Consider the following 19070-nt stretch of genomic DNA (forward strand, 5'->3'; position numbering starts at 1 on the left):
ACGATCGCTGAGCTCCTGCATCCGATAGTACTCTTACTACTTTTATGTCATTGCAGGTATCAAACTTAATCGACTGTAGCAAGACTGTTGTATTTGACGCCGTCTTCAGTACAGTGTTTTGGTCTTGGGCTTTGGTGTTTTCTTTATTTATCGATGTGCACATTATGGGATAGTGCCGTTTTTCGCACACCACACATTTCGGAAACTTCCTGCATCTTCTTGCGAAGTGACCAATTTTGAGACAAATATGACCTACCAAATCTCTAGCACTGCATCCTTTTTCGATACTTTGTATCAAATATTGGAATTTATCGCTGTCATCCAACTATTCATCCAAATGAATTTTTTGAAATTGCGTCCAAAATTGCAACCATTTCTTCACCGTTCCATCAAACTTTGGTAATTCTTATTTTGGAAGCTTAAGTCCACCTCCTTTTTTAGAGCCAGATGCCGATCCAGTCACGGATTGATGCTCAAACTCATTTTTCTTGCATAATTGTTCAATTTTATACTTGATCTGATAGAACTCACTTGAGTACGCGTCGTCCGACTCCATTTCGTATTCGAAAAAAATTTCATCGCGCTCTGGCTCGTCAAGCCAGATGGACATAATTTTATTCTGTAACCCAGACAACTCTGCGAATAATTCTTTTAATTTATTGAACTCCGGAATTGCTCTATCAGAATCATCAGATTGCAAAAAATTTAGAATTTTGTTTTTTACCAATGTGAACCTCCTCCTTGTTATTTTTCTGTTCGCAAGAAGGCGATCCATTTTTTTATAAGTCACGGTCGCCACTTATGTAATGGATTCGTTTGCCCGGTAGACCTGCAGCTCTCCCTGTTCCCAAAGATGCCCCTAATTAGCGGCAGGAATAAATAAAATACGGAAGATTGCAAAATACGGTCTTTACTTCCACTGACAAACAAGAACACCAACAAAAAAAAACCCTATTCAAAAAATGACATAAAAAATAAAGAAATATTTCGATATAATGCTACCTGCGACTACATGACCAAACTTTGTATTGAGTAATGGAGGTGAAGCTGTGATGTCCCCATGCCCCACAGGTGTACCGGCTAACTCGAGGCTCAGGAGGCAGCAACACCTTAAACACAATGACGGCACCTAATAATATATGTATGTTGCTGGATTGATTAAATGTCTTGTCAGCCAATACTATATTGGGAGGCAAAACTAATTTATTAATGTTGAAAGTCTTCTGCGGCAATTTTGAAGTGATTTTTTCAAGTAAGTAGCACACAACAGAAATGCTATAGTCCTGTGTCAGTGAGTGTAATTCTAAATTTACTCTTTGCTTTAAATTGTTAAAAGTTTGACCTATGCCTGTAACAGGAGTACTGGCAGTCTGAATCTGTAATTTTAATAAATCTGCTAGCTCTTTGGTCACAAAGGATACCTGTGAACCTGTATCAAGGAGAGCCTTGACATAAACCTCAGTTCCGTTGCTCGCTAAAAGTTTTACCTGTGCTGTAGGCAACACAACTTGTTCAGTAGCAGATCCAGCCACCAATGTGACTGGTGATGAGGCCTCTTCCACATGGAGAAGAGAGTTATGATCATTTTTACAGACCTGACATTTAAACTTATACCTGCATGGCTTATTGTGTTTATTCAAACATATTTGGCATAGATTATTAGCTGTAACAAACTTAATTCGCTCACTTATTGACATTAATTTAAATTGAGAACAAGAAAATAGTTTGTGGTTAGACTTACAAAGTATGCAGCTCTTCTTCTCAGCGCTGGCAGGCTGTACCTTCTTCACAGTAGCTACGTGGACAGCCTTCGGAGCCAACAGTACCTTATCTCGTTCCATATTCTCGAGCGTTAATGCTCGCTTCTCTAAAAATTCAATAAGGCTTGTTACACTAGGTTTTTCTTGTCTACCAAGTTCGAATTCTCTGTTGCAAATCATATCCAATTTTCTTGTTAAAATGCAAAGAGTGATAGGATCCCACTGATCAACAGAGTGGCCTAAGTTCCTTAATGCAGCTAACTGTTGCTTAACAATAGACAAAAAACTTCTAATATTAACAGCTGTGGATTTAGTCATAGGGCTTATATCTAACAATACATTTAAATGGTCATTTGTAATCTTATACCTATTGTTGTATCTGTCATTTAATATTTTACGAGCCTCCTCATAGCTTTCAGAACATAAAGGTAGATTTTTAATAAGCTCATGAGGTTCGTCTTTTAAATAAGATTGTAAATAGAATAACTTTTCAATACTTTCTAAGTTACTATTTTTATGGATAAGAGCATCAAAAAGCCCAATGAAGGCTTGGTAATCCCTGTATTTGCCATTGAAAGTTGGAATTACTACGTTTGGTAACTTAATTTTACTTTGTTTTGAACTTTGACACAACACTTCTGGGTCCTGATCATGTATTGAAGTTTGACACGACACTACTGGCTTCTTATCATGCTTTACAGAGAGTCTTCCAATTTTAGTGAGCGCTTCCAAATACGTACTTTCAACGTCGTCCTCGGGGTCATCAGGATCCATCGCTATAATGTCGAGGTGTAAGTCCTCCCACTTAGAAAATGAAGATCGCAGACGTTCTTCTCTGACGCACAAAGCGTGTTTGTCTAACTCAGAGGCGCTTGGATCACGCAGGGCGTTATGCATTTTGGTGATAACACCTTTAACGGCAGCGCGTTTGCGTCGAAGAGCGGCCAAATCATAAGACTCAGCAATTGCGAATTCCGGTTCGCCCTTATATTTTGACATTTTGATTTTTGTTAAGACGGCGTAAACACTTATTTGTACGTAATTTGCACTGATGTAACGCACTGATTATGTTTATTTTACAATATTACTCGCAACACGATAATTAACAAAACTCAGCGTTGCTGTGATGTGACAATTAAAATAGCGGGCGAAAGTTGTCGTCGTAGTCTCGATGACAGCGCATCGGACCAATGATGCGCGTAGACGCCGTTGCAACAGCGCCAAATAGCTTCTCGCGTCGAAAATCGGCAACTTTTCCGCGCCAATGTACCAATCAATGGGCGCGAATCGTGTAGGTAGGCGTGAACATGTATCGTTGAAGTTGAATTGAAAATAAAATTGACACGCACCATGAAATGAAATGAATGTAAATTGGCAATGGATGATGCCAATATAATAATGAATGCAACATGTAGGTACTCCCGTGACACTCCCGTCTATCCGGTGCACTGTGATGGCGTCTTCCCGCGTAGCGTCTTCTAACCAAAGGAACAATGCGGAATTATGTACTGCACACCACTCGCACTAAACTCTTGGATTTTTACTGGTCTTGAAGGACCATGAAAAAGATTGAAAATAGATTGTAATGTAAAGTGGAGTATGTATTGGACTGGTAAAATAAAAATCCTTGAGTTAACGGACAAGACTCGTGTCGCTTTATTGCGGTGACCCACAAGAAGATATTGGATGTACAATGTAGCCATATCGAACAAAAAAATTAAAAAAAAAAAATTTAATGTTGGTGTTCCAACAGATAACTAATTGTCCCATATTCTCCACGTTGGTATCCTGCTGCATTGCGTCTCGCAGATGCACATAATCCTCGGCACGTAAACGTGTCTGGTTAGTGCGTATATAAATTAACCTCTCTGTTTCTATTTTTGCGTACATATCTACGATGAATTGACTGAACAATCCTCGAAATGGTTGTAAATAATTAAAACAATGTCGTCTTATTTGCATTTGATACGAATAAAACTGTAGGGCTGATAACTTTTTATTATAGTTTGTTATACGAAATGGGTACGTATACGTAAACGTATGGGATGGGTACGAAATTGTACCCATCCTCACCATGAACATATATTAAAGGATACTGCAGGGCATCATAAGCTCTATGTGTTTCGTAAATACGTTGTAAGCGATCATCATGAGTACGCAGCACGATGTCACGTCGATCAGATTCCTGATCGACTAAGATTACTGCAACTTCGTCTGCAACGGGAGCATTGTACCTTCCACGATGTTCTCCGACAGGACGTCTATCTGCCTTAATTATAACTTTGTTATTGTTATTTTGGCCTTGTGGGATGGAATCTATTGCCGCTTTGAAACTTCTGACATACGGATTTACTTGATGTAACATATTCTGAAGTTGAGATATAATATTGATGTTCAGTCCAGGAAAGTTATCATGTCGGATATTGTAATTAGAGACGAAATAAATTTGAACAAATTTTGGCTGATTCTGTGGAAGCAAAGATCCAATAAGGTGATAAACTTGGCCCTTAAAAGTTGGCATAATGGGCCCTCTGTTATTTGTTTGGCCCCAAAAGACGTCATTTGGAATGCACTGTTGTATGCACGGACATTGTCTAAAAAATGTTTCAATTGTGGATGCTCACCACTTAATAAAACTTTAACAATATCAGGGGGCTCATGAAAATTTTCTATGCGCACTTTGCCACCTGAACAACATATGCCATTTGGTTCTTTGCGCCATTTTAAAGCATTACAAAACTGACAACATACCACCATATCTCCTATAACGGCAAAGTCCGAATAATCAATTCTGGGCGAAAACAAATAACCTGAGTTCTCTTTCTTCAGCCATGGAAGGATTTCAATATCCACTTCACTTTCTGGGTTTTCTGTCGAACTCGATACCATTCTATTGAGCGTATGCGCAAGTCTATCAGCATTTAGCCGTAACTGGCGTTGGTCTGCAGTTTCTTCACGTCGTATTTCCCTTACTCGGTCTCTCTCAGCTAATAAATAGTTTTCCTGACTCTGACGGGATAGCTCATAGTTTTCTCTAGCTGTTTGTAATCTTTGTCGATGTTCGTTTTCACTTTCGAGAAGTCTAGAATTATTGTGTCAATCTCGATCAGCTGTTAATCGAGATTCACGATCAAAACTACTTTCCAGCTCTCTAGAATGCGAAGTTTGTACTCTTTGAGAGTATAGGCGATTTTCCCTATCAATGAAAGTCTCAGATTCACGTGTGAGTGCATGAGCTTCACGATCGGCAGTAAGACGTGTTTCCCGCATTTCCTGTGTCTCCTGAGACCGGGCATTTGCTGTCCGAACTATCTGAGAACTAAGGCGAATTTTTGTATCTGTGAATCTCTCAGATTCACGTCTGAGTGCATGAGCTTCACGATCAGCTGTAAATCTTGCCTCACGATCTTCTTCAGATTCCTGTGATCGAACTAATCTCATCCTTTTAGCATTTCTGCTGCACTGAGAAAGGTTGGACCTTTTTCGTGGCATCCTTACAATTAATAGTACCTACTACTTTACACAATATTATTTAGTAAATATGTACTACCATAAACAATTGAATTATAAATACTTACAGATGATTATACAGTTTAAGTAATAAGTTTCAACGTGTAACCCTAACCTTTTCACTATCTAAAACAAAAGAGACGTGCAATAGATAAAGGTATGTATTTTAAACTTCTTCCTAACCTGAGCTAACTAACTATATAAACAAACAAAACTTCCCGATTTTTAGAAAGAAAAAATATTTAAACCAGCAAAGTAAAAATTTACTTGACCTAACTTACTTATACGTATTTACAGTTTAACTAATGACTTGTGATAATACTTTTAACCAATAGGTACCTGTTTACGGCCTGGGTCGTCTGACAAATTGGTCTCATATTCATCATTGGTAGTTGATGATGTTAGACGCGGGAATGTCCTTAATGCATTTTTCCAACTCAGTAAAATATTCTTTGATAGTTTCTTTGATGCGATACAGCGGCCCGTGATCTTTTTTTAATCTGGCAATTTCTTTTTTAAATTTTATCTATGTGCCTTCTGAGGAAGCCTTCCACAAAATCCGGACCAGGAAAATTGTTTTTAAATCTCTTGACTTGATATCACCCAGACGAAGGTCAAAGTCAAGTTCAAAAAAAAATTAAGTTGTCCGAAACTAGATACCTAGAACTCATTTTTCCAATACAACCATTCTCTTTACAATCATTTACAGCATTGATATTTCGGACTCATTTAATGAACTTATACCATAATCTGACAACGTTAGTATATTAAAAGGAACGAAAGATCATTTTCTAATTATGTTTTTATTGCACTCTGAACACGCTATACAGAATAATGCGCTGTAAATTTCGTTAAAGATAATTTTTTTCACGATATAAGCGACGTTACAACTGCAGTCAATCACTTCTAGATTTCCTTTAAGTGTTGATGGATAGAAAGCCTTTAAAATTTCAGTTCTCATCACCATTGTATTTACTGAAATATCTTTATGTAATAAAGCGCATACTAGTTTTGAAAAACAATCGTTACTGACTGACATTATATTTAGTTTTTCCGTCTTTCAAAAAAATAAAGATTTAGCGGGTTTGATACTCGTGAACACGCCACATAGAGTTGTCCATGAGATGACAGCACTTTTCCAAATGTACACCTGCAACTTTAAGTGTTTGCCCCTGAGCTTTGTTTATTGTAATGGCAAACGCTGCTTTTAAAGGAAACTGCACTCTTTTAAACTGAAATGGCAAATCTGTTGGTATTATGGGTATACGGGAAATCAAAACATTTTCCCCTTTTGCCATTCCAGTCATAATTGTAGCTTTGACAATGTTGCGTCCTAGATGATTAATTTGTAGCCGTGTACCATTACAAAGTTTTGGTGCGTCAAGGTTTCTAATTAACAGAACTGGAACACCAACCTTCAACCTCAGCTTATGGGAAGGTATTCCTGACAGTTCCAAAGAATTGAGAAACTCAATAGAGTACGATGTCACTTGTTCAGTATCCATAACATTTTCTACAGAAAGGTACTCAACAACATTCCCCAGCAGGTCAGACATAATTTCTTCGTTGATTTGGTTTACAATTTGATTTGTCGGCGCCAAAATTGCCCTTTCACACAACCATTCCCTGTTGCCCATATTTGTTGGTAAATCAGGATAAACGTTATTTTTTAAACATTCTGTATTATTAACCACTTCACATAATTCCTGTCCCAGTGAAATCAAACCGTCACAGTCTGTTGGCATACGATCTTCTCCAATTTTTAGAAGAGCAGCCGCATATTGCCCTGCTTGAATATCGTTGTGCACTTGTACTCGCATATTTACAGTCAAGCAAAACTTTTTTACATGTACCCATAATGCAGATGCTTTCAAACAGGCGTTTATTTCATCTGCTGGTGTACCCCTAGTAATGACCGGCAAGGTCTGCCTAAAGTCCCCTGCTAAAAGTACAATCATTCCTCCCATTATGCTCCGGTTGCTCTTTAAATCCTTCATAGTACGATCTAAGGGACATCGTACATTCATCCCAAACCAACAGCTTACATTGCTGCAACATTCTCCCACGGTCACTATTTTTGCTAATATTACAAATTGGCATTTCTTCTTGAGCCAAGTTTAATGGCAGTTTAAGTACGGAGTGCGCTGTTCTTCCTCCACTAAGTAGCGTAGCAGCTATTCCAGAGGAAGCTACTGCAACGGCAATTCCATTATCCTTTCGGTTTGGAAAGGTTTTGCCAGTGCCTCCTAGAGCATCCAAAAAGAACAAACCACCATCACCACTTTTCTGGATTCAAAAGTGGAAGGGCATCCGTTATTTGTTGCATTAAAGAATCAGTGTCATAATCTAGTTCTCGTATTAAATCATTACTGACTTCCCCAATTCTTTGTGGCCTGCTCATTCCAAAATCAGATACATTTTTTCCAGTAATATTTATCAATTGGTCTTCAATCATTGTTAGCGCTTCATTATAAATTAAATCATTGTATGAAACATTCGGATTCTGATTTTGTAGTCTGTGTAAAATGTCATCCGCCATATCGTTTTTATACTTTTCCCACAATCGTTAAGGGGTTGGAAAGTCCACATGTTGCAATCAATATTGCAAAAAGCTCTATCACCTTGGAAGCAGATCTGCATTGTACAGCCTCTTCCATAGTTATATCCCAATGATTATCATTTTCTAATAACCCTCTTGCCTCACATGCTTCTCGAAAAGTCAAAAATTCCTGATCATCAAGTTTTTTAAGATCTCTGAAACAGGAGAACTGATACACGCTTTTGCCCAGCAACTAATATCAGAATTCATACCTGGCCAGAAAAATCTGTGGGAAATTAATTTACGAGTTGTGCGTGCGTATGTTATGAATCATGTTAAAAACAATTTGCCTGAAATCTTTGGGTACAAAGGGTCTCATATTATTAGTCAACATTTCGCAATAAATTTTACTATTGCAAAATAGTAATGCAAAGGCTTTTAATTTGATATTTTCCTTATCAACGTTGTTTGTTCATAAGTACTGCGCAATGTAGTCATCGTGTTTCTGCGCTTCAGCAAATTGTTCGTAGTCGAGACTTGAAGGGTAGAAAATCGTCGCGACTCCAGACAGCGAATCGGCTACTACATTGTCGTTACCACTAACGTGACGTAAATCGGTGGTAAACTCGCTAATGAATAATAAATGTCTAGCCCTTCGTGGTGTCTCGGAATCGGTACCTAATTTTAAAATAGGCGTGTACCAATAGTTTATAATCTGTGTAAATTGTCAAAGGCCTACCTTCGAACAATTTGCGAAAGTGCTTGATTGTCACATAAATAGCGACTTACTCATGGTCATAAGTACTGTAACGTTGCTGAGTTTCCGACAAACGCTTGGAGAAATACCCTGGAGGCTTCCACGAACCTTTATCTAGTTGTTGTAGAACCGCCCCTGCGCACGTATCAGAAGCGTCCAGGCGCTGTTGAGTTATGCGCTTACCAACACATTTTGCGATTCATTTTTATATATATATCGCAAATTAGGCCAGCGCCACTAAAAAGTTGTTCGCTCGCTAGCGAGACTGGTGGACACGACAAATATTGCTGGGCAATTTGTATTTCCATTTATTTTCCACCATAATACCAGGTCATCACTAATATTTATACGTTTTTCTTTATTGAACTCATTTAGTATACTTTTCATTACAACAAATTTTCATTAACTGCACATTTTTCATATGTGGTATTGTCATCGTCTTCATCACAATATATTCGACAAAATGTTTGGACATTACTATGGCTAGCTTCTGCCGGTAATTCTATTCTTGTCCGTTTTTCTACAGGAACGGATTGCCGTTCCTGTAGAAAAACGGAGATAGATACATCTAAAAACGAAGCTGATATTGATCAGCTTCGTTTTTAGATGTATCTGCTTCAAATAGTGACATTATTTCTGTTTCAATATTTTCTTTAACCGCTTCATTAATTTTTTTTGTTTTATAGCGAGGATATAGATACGTTGCTATTGCAAAGAAATTGTTTGATTGAAGGTCACCAAATTTGGAATTTAATTGATCGACGGTACACTTTATTACACTTTTAAATTTTTCATTTGTGTCTTGCTTACTGCCTTCAGTGTGTAATGTATACTTTAGTGTGTCTTCGCATGACACACTGGAGCCAATAAAAAACTCAATTTTCTTGAATTTTAGTGTATTTAGATAAATTAATGTTACAAAGTTTTTAGATTGAGCGCGTAACGCCGGTGAAGCCGCCAAAAGTGAAAATTAAATTTTTTTACAATGAAAAAATGATAGTGACATTTTATTTTTAATATTTTGGCAAAGGCAATGCATTCTTGTCTTTAGACATCATTGGGCCTAAACAGTGTGTGTATAAGTGGGATTACTGATGAGATACTGTTGTTATTGTCACTCATATTTCACTTTTACTGATAATAAGCCGCAAAATCAAAACAAATATCAACAACCTATAAACGTGTCATGTGCGTAATAAATTAACAAAAAGTGAAAAAATAAGGTTTCCCCGCGCGACACGCATGAACCTGTTCATAACAGTCGACACAGACCGCCGCCGCCGCTAAGTTATGCTTTGACCTCCGATTAAAACTTTCGATTTAAAGTGTCGGAACCGAAGGTGTAATAATAATCGAAAGTTCCGACTTAACGGAACCGGAGTCAAAGCTCCGTAACATTCCTGGTATGGACAATCCCTTTGTGAAGGTGTGACAAATGTGAAAGCTTTCTGGAGTTTTAACAATTTCCGCTCTTATCATACGAAGATGACGGCTTGATATCAGCACAAAAAGCGCTAAATTTGAGCTGACATTTGTTGCGTCGCTGGATTTATCTTCTGCACATTCAAGCTTTATTTTACTTATCAAATAGTCAGCTGTTAAGTCTTTTTCTGGTAAGACATCATTTAAATCACCTATATAACTAGAGCTTGGCGGCAAATATTTTAACATACCTACAGTTCAGTTCAGTAATAGTTGCACCAGTTTGTAAGCTTATATTTTTTCATTCCAAAATCGTTGCAGAACAATATCACAACTGTGTATTTCTTCAATTTTGTTTTAGAGGGCTGTTGTTCAAGAACACGAAACATAAGTTCCGGAGAGGAGATATATTTCGACTTCAATGACTTTTGACATTACAGTAATACCCGGACTTACGCGATAGGTGGGACCGAGCGCTATCCGCGTAAGTCGTGGTTAAATTTTCATGTAAAGACAAAGTACACATACATACAAATAATGTTTAATTGGGACTGGAGACTAAATAATTTAGGAAATAAATTAGTACGAAATTCAGTACCATTATCAGTACGGATTGTTTTTGTTTTTAGTTCAAACCTATTTTCCAATTTCCATTTGAAATCTTTAAAAATCTCAGACACATCATAATTTATTTTTCATGAAATATACATGAACCATTCGTGTATAGTCATCTACAAAGGTAATAAAATATTTCATACCTCTGACTGATATATTCTCCATCGGGCCACAAAGATCCGAATGTAATGATGACAATGACTGGAATGTAAAAGAAGAATGGGGAGGTAAAGAAAAAAACGTTAAGCATAAACTTGAAGACTCAAAATCCAGCATAAAATCTAAAAACAAAAAACGTGCTAAACAAATCTGTCTCAGTGATTGTCCTAAATGGGACTATATAAAAAACATAAAAAATTGCAGCGTGCCTATTCTTTCGAATGGCATTCTCAGGTTCAATATGCCTGAATGGTAAAAATTTGAATGTTAATTCAACCTGTGCATTTGATTCAATATTTCAATCTTAACTGAATGGCTTGGTAGCAAGTGACATTTAGGCCAGTAAAGTAAAACAGACAAATAGTCAAATCATAAAACAGGCAAAAACCAGAGTCGCCTATGCTTCGACGTCAGCGTAACGTAGTGAGCGGTTGTGTGTTTCGTGTCTAAATAAATTCTGTGCTACCTCCAAAATGGTACTCTAAAAATGCACTAATTGTAAAAATTATATAACTAAAAAATCGCCTGGATTGGAGTGCAGTCGATGCAATAAAGTGGTGCATGCTGACCCTACATGTTCTAAGATGTTTAACAAGCAACTAAACACCCTCCGCATTGCGGTAGGTGTTGAATGGAGCTGTGAGGAATGTATGCAAAATGTATCCCGCCGTTCATCATTTTTCATCCCTGACGATGATGATGAAGGCGAGTCAGATTCAGAACACATCAAAGGTGGAAGCTTAAACAAAAAAACTGGTGCAGGATATAAGCCGGGAACTCAAAAAGACATTCCGACAAGAGCTGGGCAATCTTGAATCCTCTTTGGAATTTCTAACGGACCAAGTGAGCTCCATGGAGAAATGCATCAAAGAACAGAATAATAAAATATCGGACATAGAACGAAAAAATCAGGAGTTAAAAATAGTACCACAAATCTAGAATTAAGAGTAGCCGTTATTGAACAGAGCAGAAATGCAGAAGAGCAAAAAGCGTTGTCATCTTCCTTAGAGATCGCCAGACTGCCCGCCAGTACTGAGGAAGACATTAGCATCGCTCTTAATACGATAGCATGCAAGCTTGATCAAGACAAGGCCGACATTATCTCATCTCGGAAGGTATACAACTGGAAAAATAAGCCGGTGCAATTTGTAATCAAAATGCAGCCAGAAAGCGCAAGAAACAAGTGGATAGCAGCCAGTAAGAAAACGCATTTTACTTCAGAAGCCGTATTGCCTGGGGTACCAAAAGAGATTGCTGATAAGCGTATTTATATCAGAGAACCGCTAACAAAGCCCCTTAAAACATTGTTATATAATGCAAAGTTACATTTACGGGAGAGAATACTAAGTACCTATAACTAATTTAGTGCATGTCAGCACTATTGGGGACTTCCATAGAGCCTGATTGCATTGGAGTATTCAGTAAGATTGTTCTCGTCATGCACCTCCGACAGACGTCCCATTGAAATATTATCCCATTTATATATACAATATAACTTTTGTAAATTTAATTTTAAATTTATTTAAAGTTAGTTTTCAATATTTTTTTATAACTTTTTAAAAAGTCTCCCATACGTTCCCGAAACAAGTCTAGGTATTTGCAGAAAATACAAAAAAAAAACACGTTATATTCAAAGAGCCGAAATATTGCTAAATATACCGATATTCCAAAAATCCGTAATAGCATTCAAGGGCTGGATTGTGGAAGCAATGCTGCTCATTTGGCTCAATGTTTATTTGGAACATACCAGCCATCAATAATATTAAGCACTACCTGTGAATGTGGCAATAAAAACGAAAAAACTAATAGGTATTTTTGTAAGTACTGATATTGAAGTTTTAAATCAAGATGGTCTTCAACATGTCCAGCAGCGTATTAATAAGTATATAGGATTACAAAGGCATTGCTATAATTGAAAAAGAATTACAAAGTGTCAATACATCTACGGGTTACATACTTTAATTGACACTAGTGTTGTAACTGATGAGCTTATGAAATTTATAGAACAAAAAATATGTAAATAGCAGGATTTCCAAAAAATAATCACTTTATCAAATAAAACTTATGTAATCACTGTGATTGTCGATTATTGTATTGACAAACATCACTACGTTGCATATGGTTTCATACATATTAGGGTGGGCCACCGAAGTAGGAATACGGAGAAAAAAAAAGTTATATTTTTTTACGTAATAGCGCAAAAAGGTGATTTATTGTGTACTTATTCCACATGCAAAATATTAAAATAATTGGATATCATCTTCAATCTCCGGATTGATTTGAAATCTAGAAAAAATAATTTTTTTTAACTTCTAACAATCGAATAATATACCTAAACTATATCTACTCAAAAATATTTTTAATAATTAAAATCACAAGCTTTAGGAACTACTAGTTTATTATCTAATCTAATCTCAAAAAAAAAACAAGATACACATTAGTTTTTCTTAATTAACACTAAAATCCTTCTTGCTCCCAAATTTTGGCATATTTTTGCGAGAGTCTATTTGTGCTTAAACGAAGCCTTCCCTTGCAGTGTGTTAGCCGCTTGGGTCACTACCTTGTCTGATCTTTCAACGGCTTGTGTGTAACAAGTTAGGCGAAGAAGCGGCAGTTCACCTTCACCTCTCTGTGAAATGAATAACTTCAGGTCTTCGCCACTCAAATTCTTCAAAATGAGGGGCTGAGTTATCTCTTTTTCCTTTTCTATTTTCGCAAACACGATCTGGCGGAATAAACGAATGGCCAACTACTGGGAATATCATTTCCACTTTATTAATGTGTCTTGGAGCTTCATTATATAGCCATTTGCCCAACATGGCTAACATGCCGTATTTTTATTTTGTCCAGAACATCCATCACAAACCACACGCAAAATTTTGACTTGTTTCTCGAATGTAGTGTTTTGTAGAAAATGGTAAACAGCACTGGTTATTTCATTTCCTCCTTTATTATAGACCACTTTACTCCAGTAATAGGAATTAACATTTACTTTATCAAGCTTAGCTTTTGAACTTCCCTCGACAATTGCAAAGTGGTAAAAACTGAATTGTCTACTATAATAAGCCGACTGATCGGGTAGTTTCGGCAAGGCTTGATTCTTTTGACAATTGACTTTTCTAATCGACAAAAGAAGTATTTATGTCGTTATCAGCGTGTGTCCAAGAGGCGCTATGGCTTAAGCAACTTCAAGAAAGTTTTTAGCCACAATTGAAGAATGAAGCTATGGTTATTTACAGTGATAATCAAAGTTCTATAAAGATTTCAGGTTCCGATGGCTTTAATTTAAGAACCAAGCACATTGACATAAGGAATCATTTTGTCCGTGATAAAGTGCTAGGAGATGACATCGAAGTTCGCTACGTCCGGATTGAAGAGATGGTTGCAGACGCGCTGACCAAGGCCACAACCTACCCCAAACTAGCCCACTGTTCCGCGAGGATGAGACTATGTTTAAGAGATTAAATTAATTAAATTAAAAAGCTTTTCTTTGATTCCTTACATTACATTACAATTATTTTCAATTTACTGTATGCATTAAGTATAAGTTTTTTAAATAGATAATGTATATAATTATATTGGTATTTATTTATTTCTTCATGTAACAATTTTTTTTTTTAATTCTAGTAATTTTGTTAACAATCATATTAATAATAATTAGTTAATATTAGATGATTACATTAGATTAATAATTTGATTTAAATATTTAGTTAGTATTAAAAACAAGTATAGTTATAATATAAATTAATTATTAATCAAAATTTCTTTTATCTATATTGATGTAAGGACCGCCTAACGCGGTAAAAGCCAGCATATTCCAGCTGCATTAATCTTGATTCTGATAATAAGGACCGTACATTAAAAGTGGCAATGTAGTATAATTTTTTAAATGGAGGGATGTAGTCTTCGTGCTCCGCGGTGACAAGCCGGCTTCGGGGTGTGAGTGTGCGGGGTTCACGTGTTGGGATGGTTGGAGGGGCTGTTATTAATTGCTATTCTTTTCCTGAGTCTTGAACTTGTGAAGATGTTCTTTCGTGAAGCGTGAGCGTAGGTTTTCTTATAGTTGCTTATGTTGCTATTGACTCTATTCATTTTTGCAGGTTGTTTTATCTTTCGTTCTTCATTTGTACGGCAAGTAATTTCTGGAGATTCTGATAGATTTCGTTTTTTACTTTCTGTTTTTTTGTAGATTTTCCTGTTGATTATTTTTTTCCAGTATTATAAGTTTATCATATTTAATAATTGCCTTTTGTCCTTGTTCTTTCAATTTCTCTAGTTCTCTAGTTTTAATTCTTTACGTTTGTTAATCACCTCCAGAGGAAAATCTTCTTTGATGTAATATGATGTTGATTCTAGTTTCTTTTTGTTTTTCTGGATGAGAATTTTAAAACCCATGGTGAGAAACGTAATAACTAGAGACCGGATAATATGCATTTGCATATTTAAGCGATTTTCAAGGCTAATAGCATATTTTTACTAATATCTAGTGATGCATATTATTGCTATAATTTACAGTAGGTATTTTTCGAGCGTAGCGCACTCGGCAGCCGCGCGTATTTTGTTTTGGTAGGTACTCAAAAAATGAAAGAGACAAATGATCGCGCCGCCGCGCGCTCGCCTACCGCGCTACTCCCACCTATTTTGCATGTCATTATTACTTTGTTACTTTGATTGTTGACACGCTCGTGCTCGCATAATTCACCTGCAGTTAAAAGTTTTTGTGTGTGTACAATGCCTCCCGAAAAAAAAAGTGTGTCTTCGTGGATAAGTGAATTTCCTGGAACATTTACTTACGACGGAAATGTTTTATATTGTCGAGTTTGCGACGAGATGTGCGAGAAAAACATTTCGTGCACTAAAAAGTTTCAAATAGACCAACATGTCAAGACAAGTGTTCACGTCGCAGGATTGCAGAAAAAAGGTCCACGACAACAGCTTATAACCGCTTCTGCTTCTAGCTCGAAATGTAAACAAAACAACCAGTTTAGCATGGATTTATGTGAAGCATTGCTTGCAAGTAATATTCCTCTCTATAAACTAAAAAATTCTACTCTCAATCACTTTCTGCGAAAATATTGCTTAAATCAAAATATACCAGACGAGTCAACATTGCGTAAAAATTATATACCAACAATTTATAAAAATGTTATGGAAGAAATACGTAATGAACTGAAGGAGAACCTTATTTGGATTTCAGCTGACGAAACTACCGACAGTTGTGGTCGTTATATAGCTAATTTAATTGTTGGTACATTGAAACTAGAACCTTCTCCTTCCTATTTGGTGGCCTGCAAAGAATTAGAAAAAACAAATCATTCTACGGTGGCCAGATTTGTGAACGAGGGTATAAAAAAAATATTTCCTGAATCATCTGCAGAAGAAAGAGTATTTATTTTTCTTTCAGATGCTGCTCCCTATATGATCAAAGCAGCCAAGGCCCTCCACGTATTTTATCCCAATTTGATTCATGTAACGTGTTTTGCCCATGGAGTACATCGACTTGCTGAAGAAGTACGATCCACATTTGGGAATGTAAATAAACTGATTTCATCAACAAAAAAAGTGTTTCTTAAGGCACCTGCTCGTACTAAAGCCTACAAAGAAAAAATACCAAATGTTCCTCTCCCTCCCGAACCAGTTGTAACCCTATGGGGGACATGGATAGAAGCTGTACTGTTTTACAATGAACATTTTGAGGCCATCCAAGGTGTGGTAAATGACTTTGACAGTGCCGAGTTAAGAGCAATTTGTGATTCACAGACAGCTTTTAACGATTCTACCATAAAAAAAACATAGCTGCAATTTGCACCAATTTTTCTCACATACCCGAAAGTATTAAAAAGCTTGAAACTCATGGTTTGGCATTGAATGAATCCATTCAAACAATGAATAAAATCCGCTATCTTAACTCCACGTTGCCAAGTACGTTGCCGCATAAACTTAAAGAAAAGTTTGAAAACATTTTGAACAATAATCCAGGCTTTGAACATCTGTGTCAAATTGATAGCTTTATTAATGGACCGACGGAAGTTTTGCCAGAAAATATAAGCGCTAATATAGCACCCAAGTTCAAATTCTGCCCATTTACCTCAGTAGATGTGGAGCGATCATTTTCGACCTATAAAAATATTTTGAATGATCGAAGACATAATCTTACCACTGAACATTTGGAACAATACTTGATTGTTAATGTTTACAAAAATATTAAATAATGTTACATGTTACTGTATCGATTAACAATTATCAATGAATAGTTTTCTATAAATGATATAGATAGCTGATTTTTTAATAAAAAATATAAAACTTAATAGTTTTTTTATTTGATCAAATAACAATAAATTAAAAAGATACATAATAAAGTAAAACATAAAACAAGTATTTACTAACAAAATACTTAAATCTAAAGGAATAATATTTACAAAACAAAAAAAACTCATTTAATGTTGCATATTCTGTCAGTTTTCGTGCATATTTTAGGCATTTTTCATGCATATTTCAAGCTTTTTATGTTACATATTATCCGGTCTCTAGTAATAACAATAGGTCTGATCTTGTTGTCCCCTTTTTTTCCGAGTCTCCTTACTGACTCTAGGCTGCTATTTTCACATTCTATGTTCAGTTGATTTCTGATATATATATATGACAGATATCAGGTGTATTTGATGGTATGCATTCATCGAGTAGCATTTCCCATATTACTTTACACACTTCGTCCACGATCTTACTGATTGTTGCGATTCCCATCCTAAATGAATACTGCAAATCGGTATATGTTCGACCCATAGCAAGAAATCTGAAGTATTTTTATTATTTGAGGAAAACTGGTTCAACAAAGGTGAAAAACGGGAACGGGAACGGCCAGTGATGCGTTTTTAGAACAAAGAATGCAATGAAAAAAACGCCTTCTGGAAGTGGTGCACCAAAATACAAGAAGTACATCTATTATGATGAATTAAGCTTCCTAGCTCCAGCAGTTGAGAATGAAGTTGACTGACTCACTGAATGAATCCATGCCCTCCCCTTGCCTTCCTTCACCTTCAATAAATAGAGATAATTCACTGTATAGTATGGTATCTTCAGAAAATACTCAAGATTCCGAAGATTTTCAAACACTAAACAGGGTGAGCAGAATGACCGTAGTATTGATTTAGCATCATCACAAAAACCTTGGCTGGAAAAAGAGAAAAAAAGGGCCCGGAAACAAATCCAGAAAATTCTGCATTTGAAAAAGAATTACTAACTTTATTAAGTAATCAAGCGCCAGATCTTGCTGCTGACGACCTGTCTTTTTTCGCTTCTTTAGGTCCAATTTAAAAAACTTTTTTCTCTCTTACCTTTAATATGAATATTGTTTTCTTACCTATACTTTACTTTGATTAAACATAATGATAAAACGAGTAAATATGTTTTTTTTTTCTTACCTTAAAGTCACCATTAGTCGTTCAATCGGTATAGGCACGATTCGTAAGCTGCAATGAACCAGTTCATCCTGTATCTTGGCCAATAATTCGTCAAAAGATCTAGTTGACATTCGAAAGTAATTAAAGAATTTACTTTCGTCAGCCCTTAAAGTGCCATATAACATGACAAATTCTCCTGCAACGGCTCTCTGCTCTATCAATGGATGAACATGGAGTCTTCGTCGTCCCCGTGTTTTATTTTTTTGGTATAGATAGTACAAAGCAGCAATAATTAATACACTCCGCATCACAAGTCTCCAAGCGTAGTTTACGTCGTCCTAGTTTGCTTGTTTTGCCGAGAGCACGCACCAAACTTAAACGAAAAAATATTACCTTTGAGGGAGCACTCTTCTATAACAAATTACCTCCACGTATAAAAATATAGACTCTATATATAGACTCCCTACAATCTTTCAAATCCGAGTTACGTGACTATATTATTAAAAACTGCTCACTCTATGAGAATTAGTTTTTGGTATTTGTTTGTTCTTTGCTTTATTCTTTGTGCTTGTTATCGTTCAACCAAAAAAAAATGTATAATATACCCTGGATATTACCCTTAATTAAATACGGGACTGCTGTTTAGTTTTAAGAACTTTTATCTCTTTTTTTCGTGCCGTGTGGTTCCCGGCACTATTACAAAAAAGAATAGGACCACTCCATCTCTTTCCCATGGATGTCGTAAAAGGCGACTAAGGGATAGGCTTATAAACTTAGGATTCCTCTTTTAGGCGATGGGCTAGCAACCTGTCACTATTTGAATCTCGGTTCTATCATTAAGCCAAATAGCTGAACGTGGCCATTCAGTCTTTTCAAGACTGTTGGCTCTGTCTACCCCGCAAGGGATA

General features: G+C 36.4%; 1 protein-coding gene across 2 annotated transcripts; it reads right to left on the minus strand.

The window, feature by feature from the left end:
- Positions 1-474: 474 nt before the first annotated feature.
- LOC132903664 (uncharacterized) lies at positions 475-2895 on the minus strand. Of its 2 annotated transcripts, XM_060952450.1 has the most exons (3): positions 2501-2895; positions 1742-1867; positions 475-1109 (listed from the first exon to the last, which is right to left on the minus strand). In XM_060952450.1, exons 1-3 carry the CDS (start codon positions 2757-2759, stop codon positions 1093-1095), a joined length of 402 nt encoding a protein of 133 aa, XP_060808433.1. In that variant the 5' UTR covers positions 2760-2895; the 3' UTR covers positions 475-1092. The 2 variants fall into 2 exon arrangements, with proteins under 2 accessions (XP_060808433.1, XP_060808432.1); XM_060952449.1 differs by having other exon boundaries at positions 475-1867.
- Positions 2896-19070: the final 16175 nt, after the last annotated feature.

Source organism: Amyelois transitella, chromosome 28 (genome assembly GCF_032362555.1).
Source record: "Amyelois transitella isolate CPQ chromosome 28, ilAmyTran1.1, whole genome shotgun sequence".
NCBI classification, from domain to species: Eukaryota; Metazoa; Arthropoda; class Insecta; order Lepidoptera; family Pyralidae; genus Amyelois; species Amyelois transitella.

Coding starts and splice junctions, on each gene's coding strand:
- LOC132903664 (XM_060952449.1), bottom strand. CDS start 2,759: ATGTCAAAATATAAGGGCGAACCGGAATTCGCAATTGCTGAGTCTTAT. Junction 1,868..2,500: donor CCCCGAGGACGACGTTGAAA/GTACGTATTTGG, acceptor TTGAATTTTTAG/AGAAGCGAGCATTAACGCTC.